The sequence below is a fragment of the Pipra filicauda genome, unplaced genomic scaffold (assembly GCF_003945595.2).
Source record: "Pipra filicauda isolate LSUMZ 115617 unplaced genomic scaffold, ASM394559v2 scaffold26_size5592650_pilon, whole genome shotgun sequence".
Classification (NCBI taxonomy): Eukaryota; Metazoa; Chordata; class Aves; order Passeriformes; family Pipridae; genus Pipra; species Pipra filicauda.
In genome coordinates this window covers 4,165,201-4,189,790 of record NW_024104387.1, presented here as the reverse complement: position 1 = coordinate 4,189,790, position 24,590 = coordinate 4,165,201, and the positions used below count along the sequence as shown (strand labels likewise).

At 39.7% G+C, this 24,590-nt stretch overlaps 1 protein-coding gene across 1 annotated transcript in view; it reads left to right on the top strand.

The window, feature by feature from the left end:
* The window catches only part of DENND5A (DENN domain containing 5A), a 68,449-nt gene extending 46,268 nt beyond the window's left edge, over positions 1–22,181 (top strand). Inside the window, exons 12-24 of the mRNA XM_027737392.2 lie at positions 808–960; positions 1,787–1,891; positions 4,116–4,200; positions 5,555–5,639; positions 6,634–6,762; positions 9,879–10,000; positions 11,891–12,036; positions 12,581–12,699; positions 13,882–14,063; positions 14,938–15,020; positions 16,272–16,395; positions 17,207–17,375; positions 18,130–22,181. Coding sequence (XP_027593193.1) covers positions 808–960; positions 1,787–1,891; positions 4,116–4,200; positions 5,555–5,639; positions 6,634–6,762; positions 9,879–10,000; positions 11,891–12,036; positions 12,581–12,699; positions 13,882–14,063; positions 14,938–15,020; positions 16,272–16,395; positions 17,207–17,375; positions 18,130–18,313 — 1,686 coding nt within the window. The 3' untranslated portion in view covers positions 18,314–22,181. The remainder of the gene's footprint in view (positions 1–807; positions 961–1,786; positions 1,892–4,115; positions 4,201–5,554; positions 5,640–6,633; positions 6,763–9,878; positions 10,001–11,890; positions 12,037–12,580; positions 12,700–13,881; positions 14,064–14,937; positions 15,021–16,271; positions 16,396–17,206; positions 17,376–18,129) is intronic.
* The last annotated feature ends 2,409 nt before the right edge of the window (positions 22,182–24,590 follow it).

Sequence of the window (24,590 nt, the reverse complement as noted above, 5' to 3'; positions counted from 1 at the left end):
CCAGGGAAGGTGAGGGGGAGAAGCAGCTGGGGACTAACGTGGAGTTCTTAATCTCAACCGAGACTGTGCATAGGTGCCTAGGGGAATATTACTAATTTTTGACCTAGTCTAGGATGGGAAGAAAGATGAAAAATGTGTAAGGGATGAGCAGAACTGGTTCCCCTTGTCATTTTTCCCTCCACTTTGCTGTATGACGAATCTGTTGTGACTGGAAGACTGTAGTTTGAGTTGGTGAGAGCTTTGTTGACCAGCATGAAATTGTACACAATTTGGGAGAATGTGGCTCATCGGGAAGCTCAAGCGGTGCACTCTAGAGTGGATTTGGTTTAATGCAAATCCCCTTCTGGCAGAACAGGGTCTCACAGGAATGACATACCCCCTGCTGCTTGGAGGCACTTGTGCACGTTCACCTCCCCTGGGAGGAGAGGGACATAGCATCCCACTCACCAGGCTTCCAAACCACCCAAGGCCTGTCTTTCCTGGCTTTGCTGCTGGACTCTCAGCTTGTCAATGTGTGACCTGCTGTTCCCTTTGTTGGGGTTACTCTGTGAGGGCTGATGTGCCCATTTGCAAGCCCCTTTTTAGAAAACAGAAGAGATTGTAAAGTGATTAACACTAGTGCTGTCCTGGCTTGAAAACTGGGAGTAAAAGAAGTAGAGCACTGCACTAGTGCCAGCAATATATATACACCCAGTTATTCTGCCAAATCTTTATCACGTGCTTCCTTGTTGGTTATTTAAAAAGTGTAAGTGGTCTTGGAGGTTACTGTGGAAAGAATTAACTCTCTTTTGCTTTGTCCTTTTTGAGACCAAGAGGATGTTGGTTGAGAAAATGGGTCGAGAAGCTGTGGAGCTGGGTCATGGTGAAGTGAATATCACAGGTGTGGAAGAGAATACCCTGATAGCCAGTCTGTGTGACCTCTTAGAAAGGATATGGAGCCATGGTCTGCAAGTCAAACAGGTGAGGAACAAATGTTCTTGTACTTCGCAGAGCACACTTTCCTAAAGTCATGTTATGCTCTTCCTCTCTCTGCTTTCAGAGGAAACCTTTTGTGTGTATTAGATGGGTTAAAATACTCGTGTCCCCCCAGTCTTTTTTATGTCAGTTCCTGCCCCTGTTTGTCTCCACATTTTGTTCTGGGGTATGTGCAAGTGTATATGTAGATGTGTTCCACAGATGACTTCTTGGAAGACTCTCTGTTTAACCTGGGGGTTTTCTTTGCTTTGGTGGGTTTTGGTGGGTTTTTTAATTATTTCTGTGTTGGTAATATTTTTGTTAATGAGGTCGCATAGGTTGCAAGGCAGCATATGCTAAAGGTGCTGTCAGTGAGATATGGTGTGGGGAAATTGTTTTCATGAAGGATAATTTAGTTCTTCAGAGTAAAAATCTTGCTATTTTGGTTCTTCCTGAATAATGTAGGAATACTCAAATGATGTTTACAAGATCACTAGCTAGAGGTGTTGGGTTTTTGTATAAAATTAATAATTGTTTGCTGTGCTCTTCTGTTTGAAGTCACGTGTGGGTCTAGATGAAGTTTGGAAGGCCTTTATCAACTTTTCTTCTCCTTTGTACAAAGGAATAGCAAGGGCAGAGAGGATTATAACTTTTTTTAAAAAAAGAATACGCAGAATAAATGTATGTAATCCAGACAACTGTAATCCAGTATCTCTGTTCCCAGCAACCCAAGCACCAGTGTTTAAATCTGCTCTCCTTCAAGCTATATAACAGTTCTCTATGTGAAGATTTATGATGTGATTCTCTCCCTTCCCTCTTGTATATCACTTAGGATAGAAGCTGTACTGCTTTCGTCTTAGAAGACAGAGCATCAGTATACTCTGCTTCAACTCAGATTTGGGCTTTTCAGACCACCAGACGGCCAACTCTTCATAAGGTTAATGCTTTGGATTGATTGCAGATGTTGGCAAACAGTGCTGAATGGTGGAATAAATAGAGTGGTGGAATAAAATAGAGGCCTGATGGAGGAAGTGCAGTGTATCTCATAGTGTGATCCAGAGTTAAAAAAAAGTAAAATAAAAGCACCACCAGTTCTCTGTGTGCTCTGGCCTTTATGAAATATGCAAAAGCCTGCTGTTTCATACATCGATTTTATTTTATTTTTCAATAATAAGCCAAGGAAGACTCTTCTTTCTCAACTGACCATAGTAATGAGGATGGCTTTCCTTCCACCAATCCCTACTTTTACCTCTTCCCTGCTGATGAACCCTGATAGTCCTACATTAGCTGCCTACTGATTCTGCCACGTGCAAAGGGAATCCATGCCTTCCGTTGTCCTGAGCAACGCAGGGGAGTCAGATGTAGGATCTAATGGCTAAAGTAGTCTGGACTTTCAGAAGGCCTTGGTTATTCCCTTGCCCATTCTCTGTCCCACTGCTTTCCTTAGGCTGTCTTCCTTTCCCTTGTAGATACAGCTTGCATCATCATTGCTATTTGGTGAAGTTAAAGGAGAGTTCCTCGATGGTGAAGGAAGCGGGCAGACATACACTGCATGAGTTCTTACATTCATCATGGTTGTTGACATCGATTTGCTGCAGGATCCTTTGTTGCTGCTTTGTGTGATCTGTTGCAGTTCTCCTTGCCGTGGCAGCTGGTTGCTGAACACTGGACTCTGTGTGTGTGTGTGTGTGTGCATGTGTGTGTTTATTGAGAGAAGCGCTGTTTTGGATGCAACTCTTCACTGGTTGATATTTTTCATGCTCTCTTTTTATGTGTTTATATGACCTTCAGTTTTGGCTTTCCACGTTGGATCTGTCAGGTACACACAAGACACAATGAGCTTCTCTGCCTTTTTTTTTGTCTTTACTACTGAATGCATATTTTTAATAGATTTGTCTCAACACAGATGTTACAGACACTCTAGGATTTATTTCTTCTGGAGGCATACAAAGTCTGGAATAATCCCTTGTGGCCAATAATTAGTTCTCTATATCATCTGTAGGGAGCTATAGGATGGAAGTGGTTAGAGATTTTTAAATATAGTCTAAAAAAATAAAGAGGAACCATCATTACTGCACATCTGGGAAGGCATTTAGATGATTTTAGAAGAAATTGATAGTGCAGAATTGACAACTGTTACTTTACATGGTTTTTTTCTGCACAAAGTTGTAAATAAAAGTATGACTTTATAATATGATTGCTGTCCTGAAATGCAGAATTGCTAAATCTTTACTGGGATTTCAGGTTAATACAATAATTTAGGAAGATGATAAGTAATACTAAATAATTTCCTCTGTAAGTTATTCCAATTAATGTGCTGCAAAGCCTCTGCAGCTTTGCAAGCTTTTGGTTTATCATGCAGAATATTTTAGGGTGATGCCAAGAATCTTTTTAGTTTCTGAGAGAAAGATTTTCTCACACTCTGCTTTAAACCACCAGAGGTTTAAGAAAACAACATAATGAGCAAGGTGCACTTTTTAACATAATTTGATGGTTTTATCTTTTATTTCCATACCAAATTCTAACTTTTATTGTAGAACTGGGGTATTTTTGCTGATAAGCTTTCATCGCCCTGCTTGTGTTTTGGGATGTCTTACTATGTTTGTGATTATCCAGGTCCTTTGCCTGATGAAAGGGGATCTTTTGAGGTTCTAAAAATTGACAGCATGTATCTGTATCCCCGAATTACCCTGAAGGGAGCAGGTGCACATGACTTGGCCTGGGTATAAGATGTTTTGTTCAGGCTGGCTCCATGCCTCTTGTCATTTCAGAGTTGGAGAGGCAGGGAGGGAAAGACAAAATAGTTTGTGTTACAGCCTCAGATTTAAAACTCTACTTGCATGTAGTGTTTTACAAGCCTTTGAATGTTTTCTTGTCATGTTAATGAACTATGAGGAAAGAAGTTCAATTGGCTTTTTCCTGTCACTAGAATCATTAGATCCCAGTAGTTTGACTCTTGCTTTTCTTTTTCAACCTCTTTACAGCTCCCAAGCGCCTCCAACTTGTCTCTCATTTTTTATTTTTACCAGTGAGTTTGTAGGAAGAAACATATTTAAAGCGAGTTTTTGTCATGGCTGATGCTTTCAATGATGACTTAAACTTTTTTTTTTTTAAATTCAGCTGATAGTGACTTCTTTAACTAATATTTTTTTTAATTTTAGGGAAAGTCAGCTCTGTGGTCTCATCTGTTACATTACCTAGAAAACAGGCAGAGAAGAACCACATCAGGCAGCTTCAGTACCTCAGGTAAGATTGGCATCTGCTGGAAGAAGATGATAAAAAGCTGTGAGTAAGAGCTGCCGACAGATTTGCACCATGCAGAGTTTGTTTCCTTGGAAATACCCTTCAGTCAATATAACTGAATCAAGTAATCAAGTATTCTGTCCACTACAGGATTCATATGGGCCTGGTGTATTGGCTCAAAATATTCTGGGAAAATAAACTGGTTTATATTGAGCCCACTTGTTTTGGGTCTGGTACCTGACTACCATGGTAGTCAGAGACCAGAAATAGCTGATGCTTCACAGATAGGCTTTAAAATGGATTGTTCCTGTGTACCACCCTGCATGTGACACACAGTCACTGCATGACTGGCAAAGCAAATGATGTCATGGATGGGGGTGGAAAACGAGTATAAGCACATAAAACTATGCTGTTCATCCCTAGGTTTTACATCCTTGCTTGAAAAATAACTGAACAGTAGGCTTGTTTATAAGCAAAAGACATTTAAAGAAACAAACAACCCGAAGAAACATACTTGAGTTTTTGTTACATCAAGTGTTGCAGTATAATCTTTCTAGGGTTATTAATGTAATTTTTAAACATTACTTCTTTTGTCAGGTGGGGGCATAGAATATAAATTTGGAGAGAACAATGGGTTTGGGGGAGGCAGTGGGTGCCTTTTATTTTTTATTTGAAGTTGCTGTAGGCAAAGAGCTGATCATTATTAACATGCACAAGATCCTGTAAGCAGTCAAACCCAAAGATTTGGAAAGTATTAAGGTCTCCTAAATGTCACTGAATTCATAGTGGTTTTGCATATGAGAGTGAAGTTACAATAAGTTTTATGCTTTCTAGCTTGAGATTGAGGGCAGAGGCTGTATTTAATATACATCTTGATTCTGGAGTGGAATTGGAAAGGTAAGAGTAATAACATTGCCTGAAAACCCCAAAATGTGCTATTTGAAAAGTAGTGGTGTTACAGGAGTGTGCAAATTAATAGATCAATAAGCACATGGTGTGTGGTGTACTGAGTAAAACATGTTAAACACTGTTTTCTGGTGTCAGCAGTGCCAGTTATACTACACAGGAAGAAAATAGGGTAGCCTTTAGAAAATAACACTTGATTATTATATTTTATATCATACCAATTTCAGCTGAATCTAAGCTCATTAATGTGTTGATGCTCAGTGTGTGCTGATCTGCATAACCATCTGTGTAGCATATTAGATTTTTATGTCATTTGGAGTGGAAATGTGCCACAGTGTCTTCACAGAGTCACCAATAATACAAGAGTGCAAATTGGTGTTAATTCACCTTTTTTTTTTTATACTGATTTGAAATGGATTTCTACTAACAAATTCTGTTCTTCTGAATCTAGGAATACTTCTTGATTCAGAAAGGCGAAAGTCTGATACCAGTCCAGCCATGTCACCTCTTAGAATCTCTCTCATCCAGGATATGAGGTGAGTTTAAACTAATAAAACCAACACAGGAACCCCATGAGATTTGCATACTTGTTTCTGTGTATACTATGCACCACACAGAAAGGCCTGTGTTTCGTGCAGCCAGGAGGGAGATGTGGGTAAGGAGCCTGCTGAACTATTTTAAAGTAGATTGTACAGCTTTTTCATTGACCTTTACAGGAACGTGTTTCACATTGAGGAGATTTTATATTGTCACAGCTACCAGCTTATGAAAATACCATGACACAGTTTTCATGTTTTTAAAGTGTTCTGTATTGGTTTATTTCCACAGAGATACAGGTGCAATGTATGTGTTTTCCCAGTCATTGCCAAGTTGGTAGTTCTGAGCTCATTCTTGCTTCTCAGTGAAGAAAGCAGTTTAGAGAACTTGTTTGGTCTAAAGAATGGGTTTATCTAACATTGAGTACTGTAGTGTGAATAAAACCATAACTGCTGCCCAATGCCTTCTTTTCAGTACATCAAAAAACCAATATGCAGAACTTCTAAATTAACCTTGAAGGGATTTTTCTTTCCTCCTTTTTCCTTATCAACATTTATTTTTTCCAGTGGAGAGGAGGAGTGAATTGAGGATCTGCTTGCCCTATTAAAATATACCCTTTGTGTCTTGTATGCAAGAAAAGCTACTACTGAGCATGCAAAGACAGTATTTAATTTTCCAAAGCACTCAGCCATAAATATTGCAGTGATAAGGTCCAGAATGATTCTTAAATCATGTGAGACAATGGGCCTGGTTTAGAATTTGGTAAATAGGGCACTGCATTGCAGATATTTCTGTTTCAGACTCTTTTTCTTTTTGAGCTAGATATGCAAGGATTTTTGATTGTACTGAATATTAAGGTGATTATGTTTCTTTTTCCAATAATTTACCTGATATTTTATGTTCTTTGCAAAACTTCTTCGGCTTAGCTTGGTTCAAAAGAACTGTCACATTTTGACAATACCTGGCAGTGTCTTTTTTTTTTTTTTTCCCCAGGCATATCCAGAACATTAGTGAGATCAAAACAGATGTTGGCAAGGCCAGAGCCTGGGTTCGTCTCTCTATGGAAAAGAAGTTGCTCTCTAGGCATCTGAAACAGCTGCTTTCCGATCATGAACTCACAAAGTAAGATGGTTTATCTTGGGCAAAGCTTTTAAAAAAATTTAAATCTGTTTAGTTGTTTGGCTTCAAAAACCCGGGTGTGCCTATTCTCCCATCTGCTTAGCAGTGTGCAGAGGGCATAGAACAAACCAGCCTTCCAAGTGTGTCTCCTTATCAGTGGATAAGGAGAGCTGTTTGGGAATTAGGATTCAATGCTGGGGTTTTCCACATAAATTTTTGCGTTTATAGCCTACTTAAGAACATAAGGTGAATTGCTTTCAGAATAGTAAAATATCTGCTATTATGACCCAATTGTTTTTATTATTTCTCCCAAACATTTCAAAATATGTCTTTTAATTCCTTGTATATGAAGTCAAAAAAAATTCTGAAAAGACCCAACCATTGAGTCGCAAAACACTATTTAAAGAGTACTGTGAGAAGAAAATGAGATAAGTACGTGACATATGCCAGAGAGGAGGATGTGAGTGAAAGCTGAAGACTCTACTTCAGACTTAAACTCTGTTGAAAGTACTCTGTGCCAGGGCTTTGTATAAGTAATTATGTTGAAGGGCAGAAGGAGAAATGCTCAGCACAAGGACCTATATACTTGGTGATGTCCAAAGCATTATATTACCTTTGTAAACATAAATAATTATTTTGTTAATAGTTGCACAGATCAGAGTACAGGCCACATGTAATACTAATTGTTTTAGGAGTAACAATTTGATGTTAATTTAGTATAACCTATGCAGAAGAAGTATGTTTTACTGATAAGGTCAGATATACTGTTTAATGTGTGGAAATTAAAGTCATAGTAATTGCCATTAGCTTTAATTGAAGACTTCTCTCTGGAAATAGTGTAACCTATGCTGTCTGCTCTTCCTTTTCTTCTCCTTCTACTCACCACCTTCCAAAGAATTTCTTCCTTCCTGCAATCCCCCTGAACCTCAGCTGCTAATTATTTGAGATTTGCCTTGTATTGTTTTATGTTGGACTTTCGGATGAAGTTGTGGCCTTCCTTCAGTGAACAAAGAAAAGCTGGAGGACAGAGTGAGGACAGCTTATAAATCTACCTGTATCTCTAAATTAAGGTGAAGCCTCTCCAGTGAAGTCAGCAGTTCAGATAATGTTATATTTAGCAGTGCTTGTCCCATGCAGAGCAAGTGCTGTGAGAGAACTTCCCATACACCACCACACTCCATGCCCTTCCCCACAAACCCAACTTTCTTAACACTGGCCAGTGTACTGTTCATCTATGAGGTAGATTCTGATTCTCTGGAACAGAATGAGACAGCAACAAAAATAAGTTTAAAATGAAACTAACAAGCAAAGGAGCAACTTGCACAGAAATGACGTCAATTCTTTGTAGTCCTGTGCACTTTGTGCATATTTAGATATATCCTACTTAAAGAGAGCTGTTCTAGGCAGCATGGTGTTAAAGTGTGTTCCACTTGGTTTTAGAGGAAGCAGTACCAAGTCCAGTGAGGTACTAAAAGTAATTGTGCAACTTCTGCCATTTTACAGTTAACAAGATTGTGTGGTGGTCTTTTTTTGAAGCCACTGTTAGGTATTTTAATTAGCCCATTCTCTGAACTTGACATTTGCTTAAAATTATAAGGGAACTGTAATGTGTTTGGTTTCTTGCTAGTCTGCAAAGGGACTAGAGTTAGGAAGGAGGAGGAAATCACACAGCTTCACTGAAAGGAGACCTTTATGTGCACAAGGAAACTGAGAAACCTTACCTTTGAAAAGACAGGACAGCACATACCCTGACAGGCTCCTCATCAAACACATGGTTCAGATTGTTCAAATTAAACATGGACATGGGCACCTGTGAGACCTTTTGTGGGTTTGATACTCCTGTGGCTACAGGCAGGTTTTGTTGATTTAAGGCTCAGTATCTTTATTTCCATTGAACATTTCCTGTTAGTCTACAGCGGTAGGTTTGTTTTGTAGCTGAGAACATGTCTGTATGTTGATCATCACTGATTTGTTTTGCAAGTTTCTATCCTGTGAGTAATTTGCTGACTTTTTTGTACATTGATCGGAAATTGAGGGGAGTTATCAGGAGGCCCTCCTGGCAGGAGCTACCTATACATGGCTGTCAGCATTTCTAATACTTAATTCCTGCATTTGTGATGGTTTGGATATTCCTCTAGCATCAGTTGGATTTTGATACATCTTGGCATGCTCTTCTTTTATGATTATTCACCAACACTGATATTATTTATTGGTTGCATAATTAACAAAAATAGAGGTGATTGCTGTGTACAAGTGAGTAACTTCAAGAGTATTTTCCAGCCAAAACTTGCACTTGGAAGTTTCTCATTTGCAAGTCTTGCAGTGTTAAATTCCCTCATGTGTTTGAGTATTTTCAAGAGGTATATAAGATTGTTTCTGTTTACAGTGCGTTCTTCTGCATAGGCATTGGTGTCTCCACTAATGAGGGAAGGCCACTGAGCTACATATTTTGATATTTCCACTTACAAGTTGCAGTTCTGTGTGGCATTACAGTCCTAGCAGAGTTTACAACCTAGTGAAAAGGAACAACAGGACTTTAGGCCACCTTTGCATGTTTATCATTTTGGTTATGTCAGGAGCCGTGTACTGTCAACACTTAAACTGTTCCCTGGCTTAATGTGCGGGTTGTTGTAGGCCCCCTATAGCCAAATACAAGCAGATAGTCCTAGTGTTTGCCCTGATGTCACTTTAAAAAGTGTCTCCTGTCTTATGCCATGTACTGGAGAAGTTTCCCATGGCACCGTCTGCTCGGAAGTAACTTAGGAGGACTCTCTTCAGTTGTGTCATTTTTCATTGCCAAAATAAGGCAGATTTTTTTTCAAGAAAGTACAAAATCCCTTTTTCCATCTTGGGGTGTTTTTGGGTGGGAGAAGACCCTCAGACCAAACCTTGCTTTCAAGAGGTGGAAGATATGTGAAGTATTGGACTGATGCACTTGGGAGACTCCAGACTTGCAGAGGTTCAACATATCTTGGCACATTAAACACTCTTGACTCTACCAGTATCATTTGTAATTGCTTGTCCATTATTCACAGTGTGCCTAATAAGTATGCACAATATAAAGCATTTCACTGAAAGCATCTTGTTACTATGACAGATTATGTGTTTTGCTTTGTCAGAAAACTCTACAAGCGTTACGCATTCCTCCGCTGTGATGATGAGAAAGAACAATTCTTATATCATCTCCTGTCATTCAATGCTGTTGATTACTTTTGCTTTACCAATGTTTTCACAACAATCTGTAAGTATTTGCTTTCCCTGGAACTCTGATTTCTGGATTTGGTGGAAATTCTGAACAGCTCTCAGCAACATACCTTAATGCAATTGTTCTGCTTTCTTTCCTGGGATCCATCTGCATGCTGTATTGCTACTTCTGTGATCCACTCTGGTGGGCAGGAACATCTCTCTTTCTGTGTCACCAAAGGCTTTTGTTTCTAACTTGGTAAAAGCCATTTAGTTGGGGGAGAGTTCTCAACAGAAAATTTTTGGTGGGCTTGTTTGCATGATACTAAACAAGAACACTATGGGTTGTTCATTTTCAAGGTAAGAATATTAACAGGTGCTAGGAATTAAAAAAACCCCAACTTCCTTTGTTTCATGTTCAGCCTGCTTTGTTGCATGCCTGTCTCTGAGTTTGGGATAACAATGAAACTCTCTCTGAGGGGCTGCATCAGACCTCCTCCACACATTGAAGTCCTCCTTTTTTTTTTTCTTCTGTTTTTTAAAAAGATGCCCTAGAGAAGCTTTTGAACTGTTGTTGATGCTTAAATGTATTACAGAGTTGTGAAATGATTTGTGTACTGTGACTGCTGCCACAGGACACAACTAGCAAGGCAAAATAAGGAAAGACTTGAGCAAGGCTTACGAAACTGGGGGTGGGTGGGTGTGAAAGGGCCCCTGTGGCTCCATGGTAGGAACTGCCCTTGGTGGTGTGTTCTGCTCCATTTTTGTGCGTGTGAAAGACAGGACAAACACACATCTAAGCAAAATAGCTCTTGGTCTTGTGGGCAGGTTCTGGATAATGCTAAAATCTGCTCTGCTGGATGCAATTAAATTGTCACTTACTTTAAGACTATCAGCACAGAAAATAAAAAGGGAAACATTTTAATTCATTCTTAAATGCTGCGAGCATTGAGCTTTTAAGAAAATCCAACCACCAAATGCTTTCTTGAGGGCACTGACAGCTGAGGAGGCATTGAGGGAGAAACGTATTAAATGCCTCAGCTGAAAAGCCCTGACTGTAATCCGTTTATGCACTATAAAAGGAGGGCAGATAGCCAAGAAACACAGTGACCATTCAGAGAATTGGATTTTGTTTTAAAAGGCTTGTTAACAGAGGGCTGTGCAGGAGATGCTGGGCAATGGAAGAGCACTTGCCTCCTGAGTCAGAGAAGGGGCTGCAGCTCAGGTGATACTATATTGAATTAGTCACAGATAAAACAGAGTACCAGAAAGCATTTGAGCATATGTGTGGTGCTATTTAGAAGGGAAAAAAGTTGTTTGTTCTTTTTTAAAAATCAAAAAGTCTTAAAGTTAGCATAGCTAAGAGCGACGTGGTACAGAGAAACTTGCAGCACTGCAGTGTCTTTTTACTGAACTTGCTCAGCCACAGTAGTGACTGCTGCTGCAATCAAGGCCTGCAAAGAAAGGCTTCAGTAACTGAGTGTGATTTGGGGTAGTTGTGCACTGGGCCTGCATACACACAGAGAAACAGGCAGGTAGGAGTTGAGCATTGAGCAGCATGCTGAGCTACAGTGCAGTCCTGGATACAGGAATACTGTGTCTTTACTTCCTCATCTCTAAGCTGAGGACAGGTAACCATCTTCATGGCACGTTTTGAGGCTGGTAAATGAAAAATGATTATACCCATAGGAAGGCATGATTCCATCCATATTTCTTATTTCTCTTGACACTTTTGCTGTCAGCTCTGCTTCTTAGTGACTGGTATATATGTGTAGATTTCCCCATTGTCAATCATTGCTTAGTGTGCAAGTGTTAGCATGATTAAATAGCAGCTCTGATGGTTTTTTTACATTTCATGGTACTGCAGTGTTGTTTTATGACTTCTGTTCACTAAAGAGGTTAGATAACTATCCTTCTTCATTTTTGTTATTTCTTCTTGTGTTTGCAGTGATACCATACCATATATTGATTGTTCCTAGCAAAAAACTTGGTGGCTCAATGTTCACAGCCAATCCTTGGATCTGTATCTCGGGAGAACTGGGTGAGACGGGAGTCCTGCAGATTCCCAGGAACATATTAGAAATGACTTTTGAGGTTTGTATTACTTGTTACACAGAAAAGTATTTGTATGTTTTGTTCAGTTTTAAAATTCTCCCCTTGCTGCACCACCCTACCATACATTTCGTATCTTTAGTCTGTGTGGTTAGTCACAGATACTTCCTGTGCCTGTACACAGCAAATTTAATCTATATTTAATAACCAAGGATGGACAAGACTGTCTTTTTATTATGATTTTGTGCTGTGATTATGGGAGGTGTCATATCCTCTTCTGTTGGAAACAAAGAAGTGATTCTGCTCTGATTTTTGAGTGTGTGTTGTGCAGTATAGGTAAAATTTAGTTGAAAAATCTAGTTCAGCTGATGTTCTCTCTGCTGATCAAAATAGTATTTAACAAAACAAAGCAAATAAACAAAAGTAAAGCAGCCTACCAGTAAAAAGCCCAGAACCAATCAAAGCAGTGAGAAATGGGAAACCACATTTCTGATTTTCTGTCTAGAGCACATTCTCTAATAGTTTGTTCCTCCAACATGCTGCTTTATTTCAGTTTACTCTGACGAACTCTTTGTTTAATTTGCAGTGCCAGAACCTGGGAAAACTGACCACAGTGCAAATAGGACATGATAATTCAGGGCTGTATGCCAAGTGGCTCGTGGAATATGTTATGGTCAGAAATGAAATAACAGGGCATACTTACAAGTAAGTATCATCCTGATATTTCATGTTGGGTAAGTAGAATTTCTGCAGGGAGCTGGCACAGTAGGGCTTGTTTGAGCAGAAAGGTCTGATCTCCTGGGACTCTGTGTCTACAGTTGCTGCTACCTGAAGGCACAGAAAGATCATTTGGCTTCTGACATTAAACAAGTCATGGTTCTTAGAAAATTAAACAGGGTTTTCAGTTTGCAGATGCTCATGACTAGCCTCAGACTGTTGGTGGAGAAGATGAGTTGACTATTGCATATCTTAAAAATAATCTGCCTTGAGCCCAGGGAAGAAATAGCACATCAGAGCTCGCTGCTTACCAAATATAGGTGGCATTTTATATTAAGACCAAGTGTTTTAAGTGTTATAAAGGCACCTTTGGACACGAGTTGGAATACAAGGGCTTATGAGTGTTAGAAACCTGAGTTTTCATAGTGAAAGTAAAAGAACAAGATTTACAATGAGAATTATATTTATTTGCGTTGGTACAGCATAGGCTGGTACCCTGTACTTTGTTCAGAGAAACTGTCAGGCTCATGTTGATGACAAATTGACGGGTGAGTCCACTCAGTTCTCCATGCCAGATCATTTGTAATTAAATGAAGAGGAAAGATTCTATTTTTGGATGCTGTTCAGTTTTCCGATTAAGCTGATTAAACTGACATCAACACTGGTTCAGAGAAAGAGATAATGAGTAAGTGAGCACGTGTGCTTTCTAGTGCTTCATTTAATATCCCAATTCAATAGAAGTATTGGTGTTTTTTGGCATCGAAGTATGTGTTTGGGTTGTGGGGTATTTTTGTAGCTGGCCTGCTATGTAGTGTATTCAGTGAAAGCGTAGGTGGATTTCATCACCCATCTATGGGGTGCAGTGGGTCTTCCCCTTCTACCTCTTTTTCCTCTGCAGCCCTCAAATCATGTGCTACGTGTGGGACACAAGCAAAATCTGCCCCTGTTTGCCTTGCAGATCATCTAGTGCAACATTTAGCACAAACTTGGAACTGAAAAACTGTTTTACTTTTGCTGCCTGTGCTGGCAGAAGCCAAACCCAAGGCTTTGTTGCTAGAAGTATTTCTAGTAACAATACTAGCAGGATTTGGGTTTCAGGCCACTGCAGTTGAAAGTCTTTGGCATGAAATTGAATCTGGCTTGATCCATGTATCTCCTTGATTTTCTTAGGTTTCCCTGTGGGAGGTGGCTTGGAAAGGGAATGGATGACGGCAGCTTAGAGAGGATCCTGGTGGGAGAGTTGCTGACTTCGCACACGGAGGCTGATGAGCGGCAGTGCCGGACCCCTCCCCTGCAGCAGTCACCAAGCATGATCAGAAGATTTGTCACTATATCACCCAACAATAAGCCAAGTGAGTGCTGGGCTTGTCCTGTCTCGGACTGGTCTGCATCATCTGCTGAGGGCAGCTGCTTGCATACAGAGCTGTAGGTTTTCTTATCTTTTAGAACTGTGGCTTGGAGAGGACCTGTGAAACTTCACTTAGCTCAACCCCCTGCTCAAAATCCAGCTAACTTCCAAATTACAATCCCGAACAACCTGTTGTGTCTGCTCAAGTTTTGAATGTCTGTAAGGATGGGAGGAAGATGTCCCTGTACTCCTGGTCTAGTGCTTAGCTGCCCCTCTGGTGTTTTCTGTATTGTCTTTCATTTGTGGAATGAATGCTATGGAGGAAGGTAGAAATTTGCTGCCCTCTCTCTGTCTAGCCCTTGTGAATGGAAAAGCTTGCTAGTATTTTCTCTTCATGGACTTAATTTTGTTTGTTTTTTCTATTGAGATCACTCTTCTGGAGTGGTCTTATTGTTAAAGTAGGTGGTTACCTTGCTCCCAAGGTTACTTGGGTTTACAGCAAAACTATCACAGGAAGTATTTCCAGGATGCCCAGATTTGCTGGTTCTAATCAAATCACAACTCCTTTTCTTAGCTTTAGGTTCTGGTCTGAATGAAAATTCACATAATATGTGAAAGCCCTTTCCACCTGTTGTGTTGAAACACCACGGTGTTAACTTCAATATAAAACCAAACCATCTCCATTTCTACCCCTTCAACGGTAAATAAAAATAGAGTTTGGTTTCCATTATGGGCAGTCCTGCTTTGTTTCACTAACAGCCTAAGTTATACTGGTTCATGCTCCTCTTCCGTGTTTTATGGTAGGCCTTATCCCTCACGCACACATACCATTTCTGAAGCTATAGAAAAGTAACAGGATATATTTTTGTGTTTTGCAGAGTTAAATACTGGTCAGATCCAAGAAGCTATTGGTGAAGCTGTTAATGGGATTGTCAAGCATTTCCACAAGCCAGAGAAGGAGGTGAGGAGTTGTTGTCTGTGTAATGGCACCCCTGTTGTAAAACTGGTATTAGTAAGCATAGGAGAATATATAACAGAAATAAGTAAACTGAATGAACAGCCATCTGTTTGAAAATTCCTTAAGTGGAGATAAAAAATGGGATACTGAGACTACACTGCTGAAACAGTATAGCCTCAAATACCTCTGTTTTGCTGCAAACTGGAGCATTCTGTTAAATTAAATGTTAACATTCTGGTATTGGAATTTGTGTTATTAGGCAAATTCTGCCACGGATTCTACCCATACCACTGTCAAGAATACGGCCTCCTGTTTAGTTTGTTCTGAATTAACTGACATTTTACATCTGCATTGAGTTCTGAGTAGGTTTTGAATGTCTGGTTTGCGTTATCTTGCTATTTAAAATGTGAAAACCCACGGGCCACTTAAAAAAAAAATAAAAGAAAAGAAACAAAAAAGACCTCCCTGTGAACACCCACACCCCCCAGGCAAGTGAAGCAGAAGTGCTCTTAAATACTCTGGTGCACTTCTACATCACACAGGCAATCGACTGACACAGCAGTGATTTTCTGAAACAAACCTAGGTAGAATGTCTCTGTCAGACCATCACAGTCAGTCCAGCCCTCGTGAGCCAGAATGAGCAGTGCTGGCTCTGTATGGGTGGCTCTTGGAAGTCCCTAATTTTTTACAAATAAGTCCTCTCATTCCTACTGCACCCATCTTCTAAGTTCAGTCTAATTCTGATTGATGATCAGGTCGACACAATAATCTCAAGTGGTCATGCACTGGTTTTGAAAAATAGAATTTACCATTATGTTCTAAAGAAGAATTTAATTTTTTTCAGAGCATGGAATGCTGTTTTTGTTGGTAAGCAAACAGTCAGGGGCACCTGCTACAATGGATCTGTGATCTTTATTACTTAAGGAAGAAAATTCTTTCCTAATGTCCTGTGCAGTGGTCATTATTACAGGTAAAACCTGCTCATTATCTTGGCCTCCTTGAGGCTTCATTAGAGGATGATGATTAGACCCTGACACTGCTTTCTTCGGCCTCATTCTTAGAGAGATCAATACATTTTTGAGTGCTCAGGACTTGTGAGAACTGGGCCATCCTATCTGGGGTCACTGTTTGACAACAGACTGTTATGTTTAGGCATCTGTTTATTTAAAAACTTACTAGATGCATGAGACACTTGTGTCCCAGACTTCCAAACTGAGGTACTAAGAGTGTGTGCTTTCTGTGTGTGCTTGGCAGAGAGGCAGTCTGACACTGCTGCTGTGTGGAGAAAGTGGACTCGTTTCAGCTCTCGAGCAGGTGTTTCAGCATGGATTTAAATCACCAAGACTCTTCAAAAATGTCTTTATTTGGGATTTTTTAGGTAAGTGGGAGGAAGACATACCAGAGCCTGTTTGTGTCTTTGAAATACATCCATCTGTGTTCCTTATCATCGCTGCTGTGTCTCAGCTGGTGTGAACAGCACAGTTCTTGGAGGCATCTCAGCAGCTGAATTCCCATGAGAGCTCTTACCTCCTTGTAGTGTTGAGAGAAAAAGCCTCTGTCTTCTGCCAAAGCTGACACTGTACTTAATGCAGTAACTGGGCTTTTTCCTTCCAGCAGAATAGTGTAAAACAAACTTTCTTACTGAGTAAGAGTTATATAAATAAGGTGATGAATTGACATATGGTAACCTTGTTCTTAATTGAGCATAGTGAAAGCAATAAATCACACTTCTAAGAAGTTGAGTTGCCTTATAAAGCACCAACAGATGGATCTAGTGCTGTTGATACTTACTGGACATTGTAATAAAGGGGTTGTAAGCATACATTTTTTACATAACGGTCTAGATCCTTTGACATAGAGCTGTGTAAATGAACTGAGTTCACAAACACCTTTTAGAAAAGGAATTATTTTGAGTAGTGTTTCTGTGTTTTGAGTAGGTACCTTGACATCACTGTTCTCCTTATATGATTGTTTTACTGTAGCACTCAAAATTCAATAGCTACATGAACCTTTTCATCACTGTTTAGAGGGAGGGAAGTGAGGGAACACAAGACTGAATCAAACAGAAAAAAACAATACCTACATGTAATCATTCAGGATACTCATGGATGAGCTTTGAATCTAGGCCTTTCAACTTTCTCTCCTATATGCACTGTTGAAACTTCATTACCTCTCACCATTCTTTTAAGAAAAAGCACAAACATACTATGAGACCCTTGAGCAGAATGAGATGGTCCCAGAAGAGAACTGGCAGACAAGGGCCAGGAATTTCTGTCGCTTTATCACTGCTATCAACAACACCCCAAGAAACATTGGGAAGGATGGCAAGTTTCAGATGCTGGTGTGTCTTGGAGCCAGGTATAAAGAAACTTCTTTATTATTATTATTATTATTATTGTTGTTGTTGTTGTTATTGATATTTTAATAAAATTAAAAGGATGCTGCATATTAGTAACGTAAAGCCATGCAACTGATGGGTTGGACAGTTTGACTACTACTTATATAGCAGTCTTTGATGTAACTGGGGAAACATCAAGTGAATCCTGCCCTGATTGAGTTTGTAGGCACATGAAATGTGAGATATCTGAGACAGGAAACTGCGTAGCCCAAAAAGCTGAGCAGCTGAACCAAGAGAGAAAGGTAGCAGGCTGGTGTGAGTAGTCTCCCTCTCATGTACAGGTAGCAAAGTTGAAAGATAGAATCAGAACATCATCCATCAGGGAGACCTCTCCAGTTAATGGTTGGGTGAATTCCCCACCTTCTGCCTACTTGTTGTCAGAGGTGGGTAGGAAAGAAGCTGGGACCACCTAGAAACCTCTTGACGCAAAGACAATAGAACAGAGTGGTGACTTTGGTCCTGCTTGGGACTTCTGGGGCTCTTGGGAACCCTGTCTTGATGTGAGGGGTGGAAAACCTAGAAATGTGCCTGTTATGGATGCTCCCTACTTAAACAGGTTCCACAGACAGTTACTTCCTCTTCCCTGTCTTATAAAAGTAAGTGGAAAAGGCGGTAGGTCTGCTTAGAGGCAAAGAATAGAAATCATGTCTGTGCAGATGCAAAATTAACTTGGCTTTGTTTTTATTTCCAAACTGCAAATTGCCACCTTGTCAGAGACCACCTTTTGCACCACTGGATCGCCCTGCTTGCAGACTGCCCAATTACAGCACAGATGTACGAAGAGATAGCGCTGATCAAGGATCACACACTGGTGAATTCTTTGATTCGAGTGCTGCAGACCTTGCAGGAGTTCAACATCACGCTGGAGGCATCTCTCGTCAAAGGAATCGACATTTGACCTCTCGTCCCACAGGAAAAACTGTCTTTACAAAAACAAAAAAAGCAACAAGGAGTGAATCTCGTTAGTATGCAAAAGTTCTGTCTTGCCAGTACATTGTATCGTGGACTCGTTCATGGCCCAAAAATGCAACTTTGACTTTTCTTGAAGGAAACTCCAAAAATAGTACAGGCAAATGGATAGAAGCTGTAAACTCAATGTAAAAAAGAGGATTTTGGTATAAATCTATTTTAGAGTTTATTTGCTGATTTGCTTTTTACACACTTTCATGTGAAAGAGATAGAGATGAGTATTGTGCAGCTTATTTTAAAGCTGCAGTATTTCCTTGCCATAGAAAATGTGCAGTGAGCCTTTCAGCATTCTGTGAACTTGCCTTCAGATATGCTGTATGTCATAAACCCCAATGTATACACTCCATTTCTGCTGAGAAGGTCATTCTATAGTTTTTAAACTAATATTTTATATATTAACATTATTACCAATGTTTGATTTTTAACGTATTGGGTCATGTTCTGCTGCAAGGGAACTACAGATCTGATGTGTGCTTTTTTTTTTTTAATAGCTCCAAAGCACTGATTAGTCAGCAATTATTTTTTTCCTTTATTTTTGTTGTCAGTATTATTTTTAGTGAAATCCAGGAGACTGAACCATGAAATGTCCAGAGATCAAAGTAATATTTTTCATATTGGTACGTAATTGCACAGAAGAAGAAATTAAGTCTGTTTTTAACTGATGTTTTTTATTTATTTAACCTATCATTGTGTTTTGTAAGTTTGTCTTTAAGAAAAAAAGGCTATGATACAACTGGCTAAATTATGTTGCAATTCAGATTTTACAGTGTAGCCCACTTAAATGAAAAACCTGGAATAATTGTTCGTAACACAAAAATGTTTTCACTTAAACCAGCCTTTTGAAGTTTGGTGTATGGTTGCTGCTGGTAATTCTCTTAACTGCTAATAAAGAGGGACACGAGTTCCCCAGATGCCAGATGACTAAATAAATATGGTTATGCCCCCCCCGAAATAATAATGGTATACCTTACTAACAAATATAAGGATTCCTTAATGTTTCTGAAAAAACAGTGAGTATTAAGGCTTTTTCTTTTCTTTTTGAATACATATGTCTTAGATCCTGTTGTCGCAGTCTGCTTCATTTGGGATGCTTTGTTTTTAGCAGAGAAAGCTTTACTCCATTTCTACTATAAAACACAAACATTTCGAAAACTTAATTTATTGGAGATCTGGAACTTGGCAAATGCCTAAAGGCATCTCTGTTCATTTGAATCCTCTGATAAAAATCTCTTTGAAATGAATATGTGACTTAAGAACAGGCTGATTTATCAGCATCACAAATTACTGTACAGAAGTTCAGGGCTGTGTATTTAAGAGGTCTCCACTGTATAAACTTATCTCAGTATTGTCTCTCTTTTGAGAAGCAGAGTCCAAGTTTTTTTCGTTCGTACAATGTTGTAGCACTTTTTCTTTACCTACAGCTTAGTCACATCTTGTGATAGTTTTACTTCCATAATTTATGAGTATAGCACATGTATTAAATTTTGACTATTTTTACTTTTGTCCTATTTATTTCATTATTAAATGGAGAAGTTCCTTTGTCACTACTTACCAGAGCAAGATTCTTCTTTGATTTTCACAGTAGCATTAGGAAGATGTGAGGGCAGTGTCCAGGCCACTCCTCACATGGGGTGGGTATGAATTCTTTCACAGCGTGGAGCTTACAGGAGCATTTCACAGACGTATTTTACATGTGCAGGTATGGTTTTGTTGTTTCAGGCTTTTTTTTCCAGCTTTGGAAGGGCAAAAATAAAGCAGCTGTACTTCATTCTAAGAATTTGATGTATTCAACTTAATATGTTGGGATAATCTTTATACACTTGCATGAAATTGCTTGTTGATGCATTCATAATAGCAAAAAAAAAATTTTACAGTGCTTTCAGCTATCTCTGAGGCCTGTGCATTTCACAGGGAATATATCTGCCTAAGAAAGGAGGGTTCCATATCTTGACCTTAGCAGATTAGTTGATTCTGTTAAAACCTTTTATCTCAGAGTATTAAATATGGATTAATTTTATCTTGCATGAGGTAATTACCCTGAATTAAGGTTATTTTCTTTTTTTTTTCCTCTTTACACAAGTTCACCTGGTGTGACATGATACCATTGGTTAAACGGCTGTTTTGGTGTGGACCTTTTTGGCCTCATTATGAGAGCTGACAGTGCCTGGATGGATAGAGGCTGGGGTTTGCTGATTGCCAAGCACTGGGAATCCAGTGGCTGGCTCATGAGGGTGGAGCTGTCCATCAGTGACAAAACCCTGTGTACTGGCTGTCCAGGTGCAAAAGGAAGTCACAGAGGTCATCTGCCCAGCTCCTCAGTTACTTTATTTTCACAGGAAAAGCCACTTAGATATAGACCCCTCCTCCTTCTCTCAGTAGGGGCCTATGCTTAATCCTGTTAGGATTCAAAGCACTTTTTGCTAAGGACTTCCAAACCTGGAAGGATTTGCTCCACTCAAGGACCAATAGAAGGTTCTGAAACGCAGCAGAAAAAAAGCTGGTTTTGTTAGCTCCGTAAGCAACCAAGGAGGGCTAAGATATTAAATACAGCTGTGTGGTAGCCTGTGCTAGGTTTTTGGGAAGAGATTTGGCTGGCATGTCTAAGAATGGTCCAGTCTGTAGTAGCAGCCATAACTCCTGCCACTCTTCATTGTTTGCCACAAACCAACCTACTTCTTTCATGGGTGTTCCTAGCATGAGTCCAACTGAATAAGGTTAGGATCCAGCGTTAGCCCTTTCCATGCCGTTCTTCTGAACTGGATGACTGTATAAGAACAAATGGTGTGGTCAGCACCTTTTTAACTAGAGCTTTATAAAATTCATCTCCCTTTGCTCAGAATAATGCAGTTGTAACTTTTTTCCCCCTGTTTCTAAAATAAGGGGGCAGGTTTAGTAGGGGCAGGTTCATGTGGCTAGTCTGTTCTGTTGTCTGGTGGGGATTTTTTGGTAACAGTTAATGGAATTTTTTTTTTCTATTTTTTTTTTTACAGCACACATGCGTTCTGTAGAAAGAAATACAATGATGAAAAATGAGCAGTTCATAATGCAGTAAATATATAGTGCTGCATTGGCCAAACGTGTTTACAGGCTGATACCTGATTTGAGGGGGAAAAAAATAGACTATTGCCTATCAATTATTTATGCTTCTTTGATTAACGCTGTCAAAGTTAATACAGTGACACTTTATACAGAAAAGAAAATGCAATATAATAAAAACTTGATTTCAATGTAATGAAATACTATGATGATAAGTTTATACAAAAAAAGCCTTTACCTGCCATAAACTTTAACATCTGACGTTCTGTAGCTGAAAGCATATTCATGAACTGAAGACTCTTCCACAACTTTTTCCATTACAAAAGAGTATTTTTCAAATTGTTCAAATGGGACCTACTAGCTGGATGATCCATATTTTTTATGTGTTTTGAATTCATGAATATGTTAAGATTCTGCAGTGAAACTATTCAGAGTTAACTTTTCCTGTATATTGTCAAATGATCTTTGTCCGTAGTGCAAGATACTATAGGATACTTGAAAATACTTGAAGATATTGTACACGTACTTCACATCTTTGTAGTTCTTTATTTTATACCTAGAGATTGGCTGTTAAACTAAGATAAAGCATCAGTACCTTATAAACTATATATTTTACTACATGGGGAAATCACTGGCTTGGTTTTTTTAAGGGCCGCGTTGAAGTTTACATTATGATGACAAAAACAGGTACTGTTTTCCTTTTTTATTTTTCCTGTGACATTTCAATCCATTGGACATTAAATGTGAATTGGATATACAAAGCAGTTTTACAGGTGTAGCTCATTTGCTGAATTGCAATAAAATTTGTCTTCTAACATGAAAAAATAGCATTAATGTGCTATTTTCAAAAGCCTCTTATAATTTGGCTAGTCATCTTTTCTTCTTTGCCTGACTGCAGGTATGTATGACATTTTAGTGTCTTATTTCAGGAGGCCTTTTTTTTTGTACAGTTTTGTGTCTGATCTGTTCAACTAAATGCCTGCCTCCCTCCCAGCACCAGTGTAGCCTTCTCACAAGCAGTTGTTGTGGATCAGGCTGCCATCAGTGGAAGAGATGACTGCTCAGTAATCAGGGAACGGGGAGAACAGGAAGGCAAAGTGACTATTGCAGATCTTGGAAGGTCTCTGTGAGTGCACACACGTGTATGTGCTGCCGTTCACTCCGTTTCAAACTGTATGAGGCCATCACTCAATGTTTTATACCATCGAGGAAAACAGAACGGAAGGAGTTTGATCATTAATTTGGAGGCATCTCTGTTCCTTCACTTTTCACATACCCCCTGGTCTGTGGTGGAGGCTTTTTTTAAGCGAAGCAAAATAGCAAGTGTTAATATGTCCCTTTGGGGAACCACAGCAGTCTGCCTGAACTGGTGGTGATCTGCACTGCCAACAACTGATGGTGTCATCCTGTGGGCTCACTGGGGAGATGCTGAGAGGGTGAACTCAACCTGACCTGTGCTCTGGTGGGGTGGTGCTTGTGTCCTGATCCTTGGACAGGTTTGGGTGGTGCAGTCATGAACTCAGCACCTGCTGCCAGGTCTGCTGAGCCTGTGTGAGATGCCAAACCTGCCACCTGGAAACTGAGACCATTTCAATTCCCTGGGCTTTTTAGACTGCTGCTCCTAATTCCTCTACAGGGCACTCCAGGGATGGACGTGGGTGAGGCCTGCGTGGAGCTGTGAGGTAAGTGCAGCTTTAGAAGCACATTCACTTCATCAAGGTAGCCTCGAATATTTCAGACTTCCTCGAAGGGAAAGGAACAAAAAGAACAGTGGGCAAAGTGTGTTGTGCAGCTTCTGGGTGCACAGCCAATGATTGTCTGTTGACTAACTGGTCCAGGCACAAGTCAAGAGGTGTTACCATTTGTTGTAGTGATGTCTTGGAAAGTTCTCACAAAGAAATACAAATATGTAAAAGTTAGTGAAGTATCTCCTTTTTCCACCCTACTAAATGAAAGATTTATGTTCTTTAATAGAACATACTGTATTTAGTTCTGCAATAAACAGGAACCTTTCTTCATATAATTGACACTGACATTTTAAGATGCAAAGTCTACAACATTTAAAATATCACTGGTGGATCTGATGTTTGTTTTGGGGAAAGTTTTCTACAAGTGGCATAAAAAGACTTAGACAAGTATAAATTATGTGAGAGGGTTTTCTATACTCCTCATGACCAGAGAAACCTCAAATTTCCTCTCTGCCTGAGATAAGCCCTTTGCAGGTTTTGCTTCCAAGGAAAGCCACTGTTAAAATGCAAAACTGAATGCTGATTACTGAAGATGTCATTTTACATAGAATTCAACAGCCTATGTGTTAGCTTGGAAAACCCTTGGATACAAAGATGGGAAGTCTAAGTGCCGGAGTCTGAGCGATTCATTTCGAAAGAAAACAATTGTTCAAACCCCAGTATACATCTGGAGATGAGTAAGACTTGAAGCTCTGAGACATTATGTGTGTGCAAAGCTTCAGAATAATTAAATACTTGAAAGTATTTCCTCACTTGTCTGTTCCTTTCCTGGTTTTGTTCTGGCACCTCCCCCCTGGACCATCCCAGCTATTTTCAGCTTCTGTCACAAGCACTCATTAAGCTCACTCAGTTATGTTAAATTTTGGGTCAGTGTGATGCACAAAAGTGCAAAGGAAATGGCAATCTAGATGTCTTCAGACAATGTTTGCTCATCATTAAATAATAAAACTTAACATGGATTATGAAGCATAAACCAGTTCTTAGTCCGAATTTTCAGAGAAAAATATTCCTCTCTACTCAGGGCATCAGGAGTACAATTTCTGGAGCAGTTTTTACATCCAGCTGCTCTGTGGCGGCTTAGTCTCGATCTCCCAGTGTGAGGCAACTACAAGTGATACTCATAGTGGAGGGCAGGGGATTTGGAAATTGGGATCTTACCTGTATGGAAGAGTTCCTTTGGAGTGGCAGTCAGTGTTCCTAGCAGGGTTGTGCTCCTGTTGGTACAATGAGATCTGACAGTGTTCATGGCAAGAAGCCCCAGGCTTTGCAACATTGTAAGGTGGCGGCACACACTGGTACAGTTGGAAAGAGCAGACAGGTTTCCTGAGGTGCAGCCTTTCTCCAAACATCAACCAGCCAAACCTGTCTCCCCCCAAAGCACCTGTGGAGCAGAACTGAATGGGGCTCTGGCCCATGCGACAT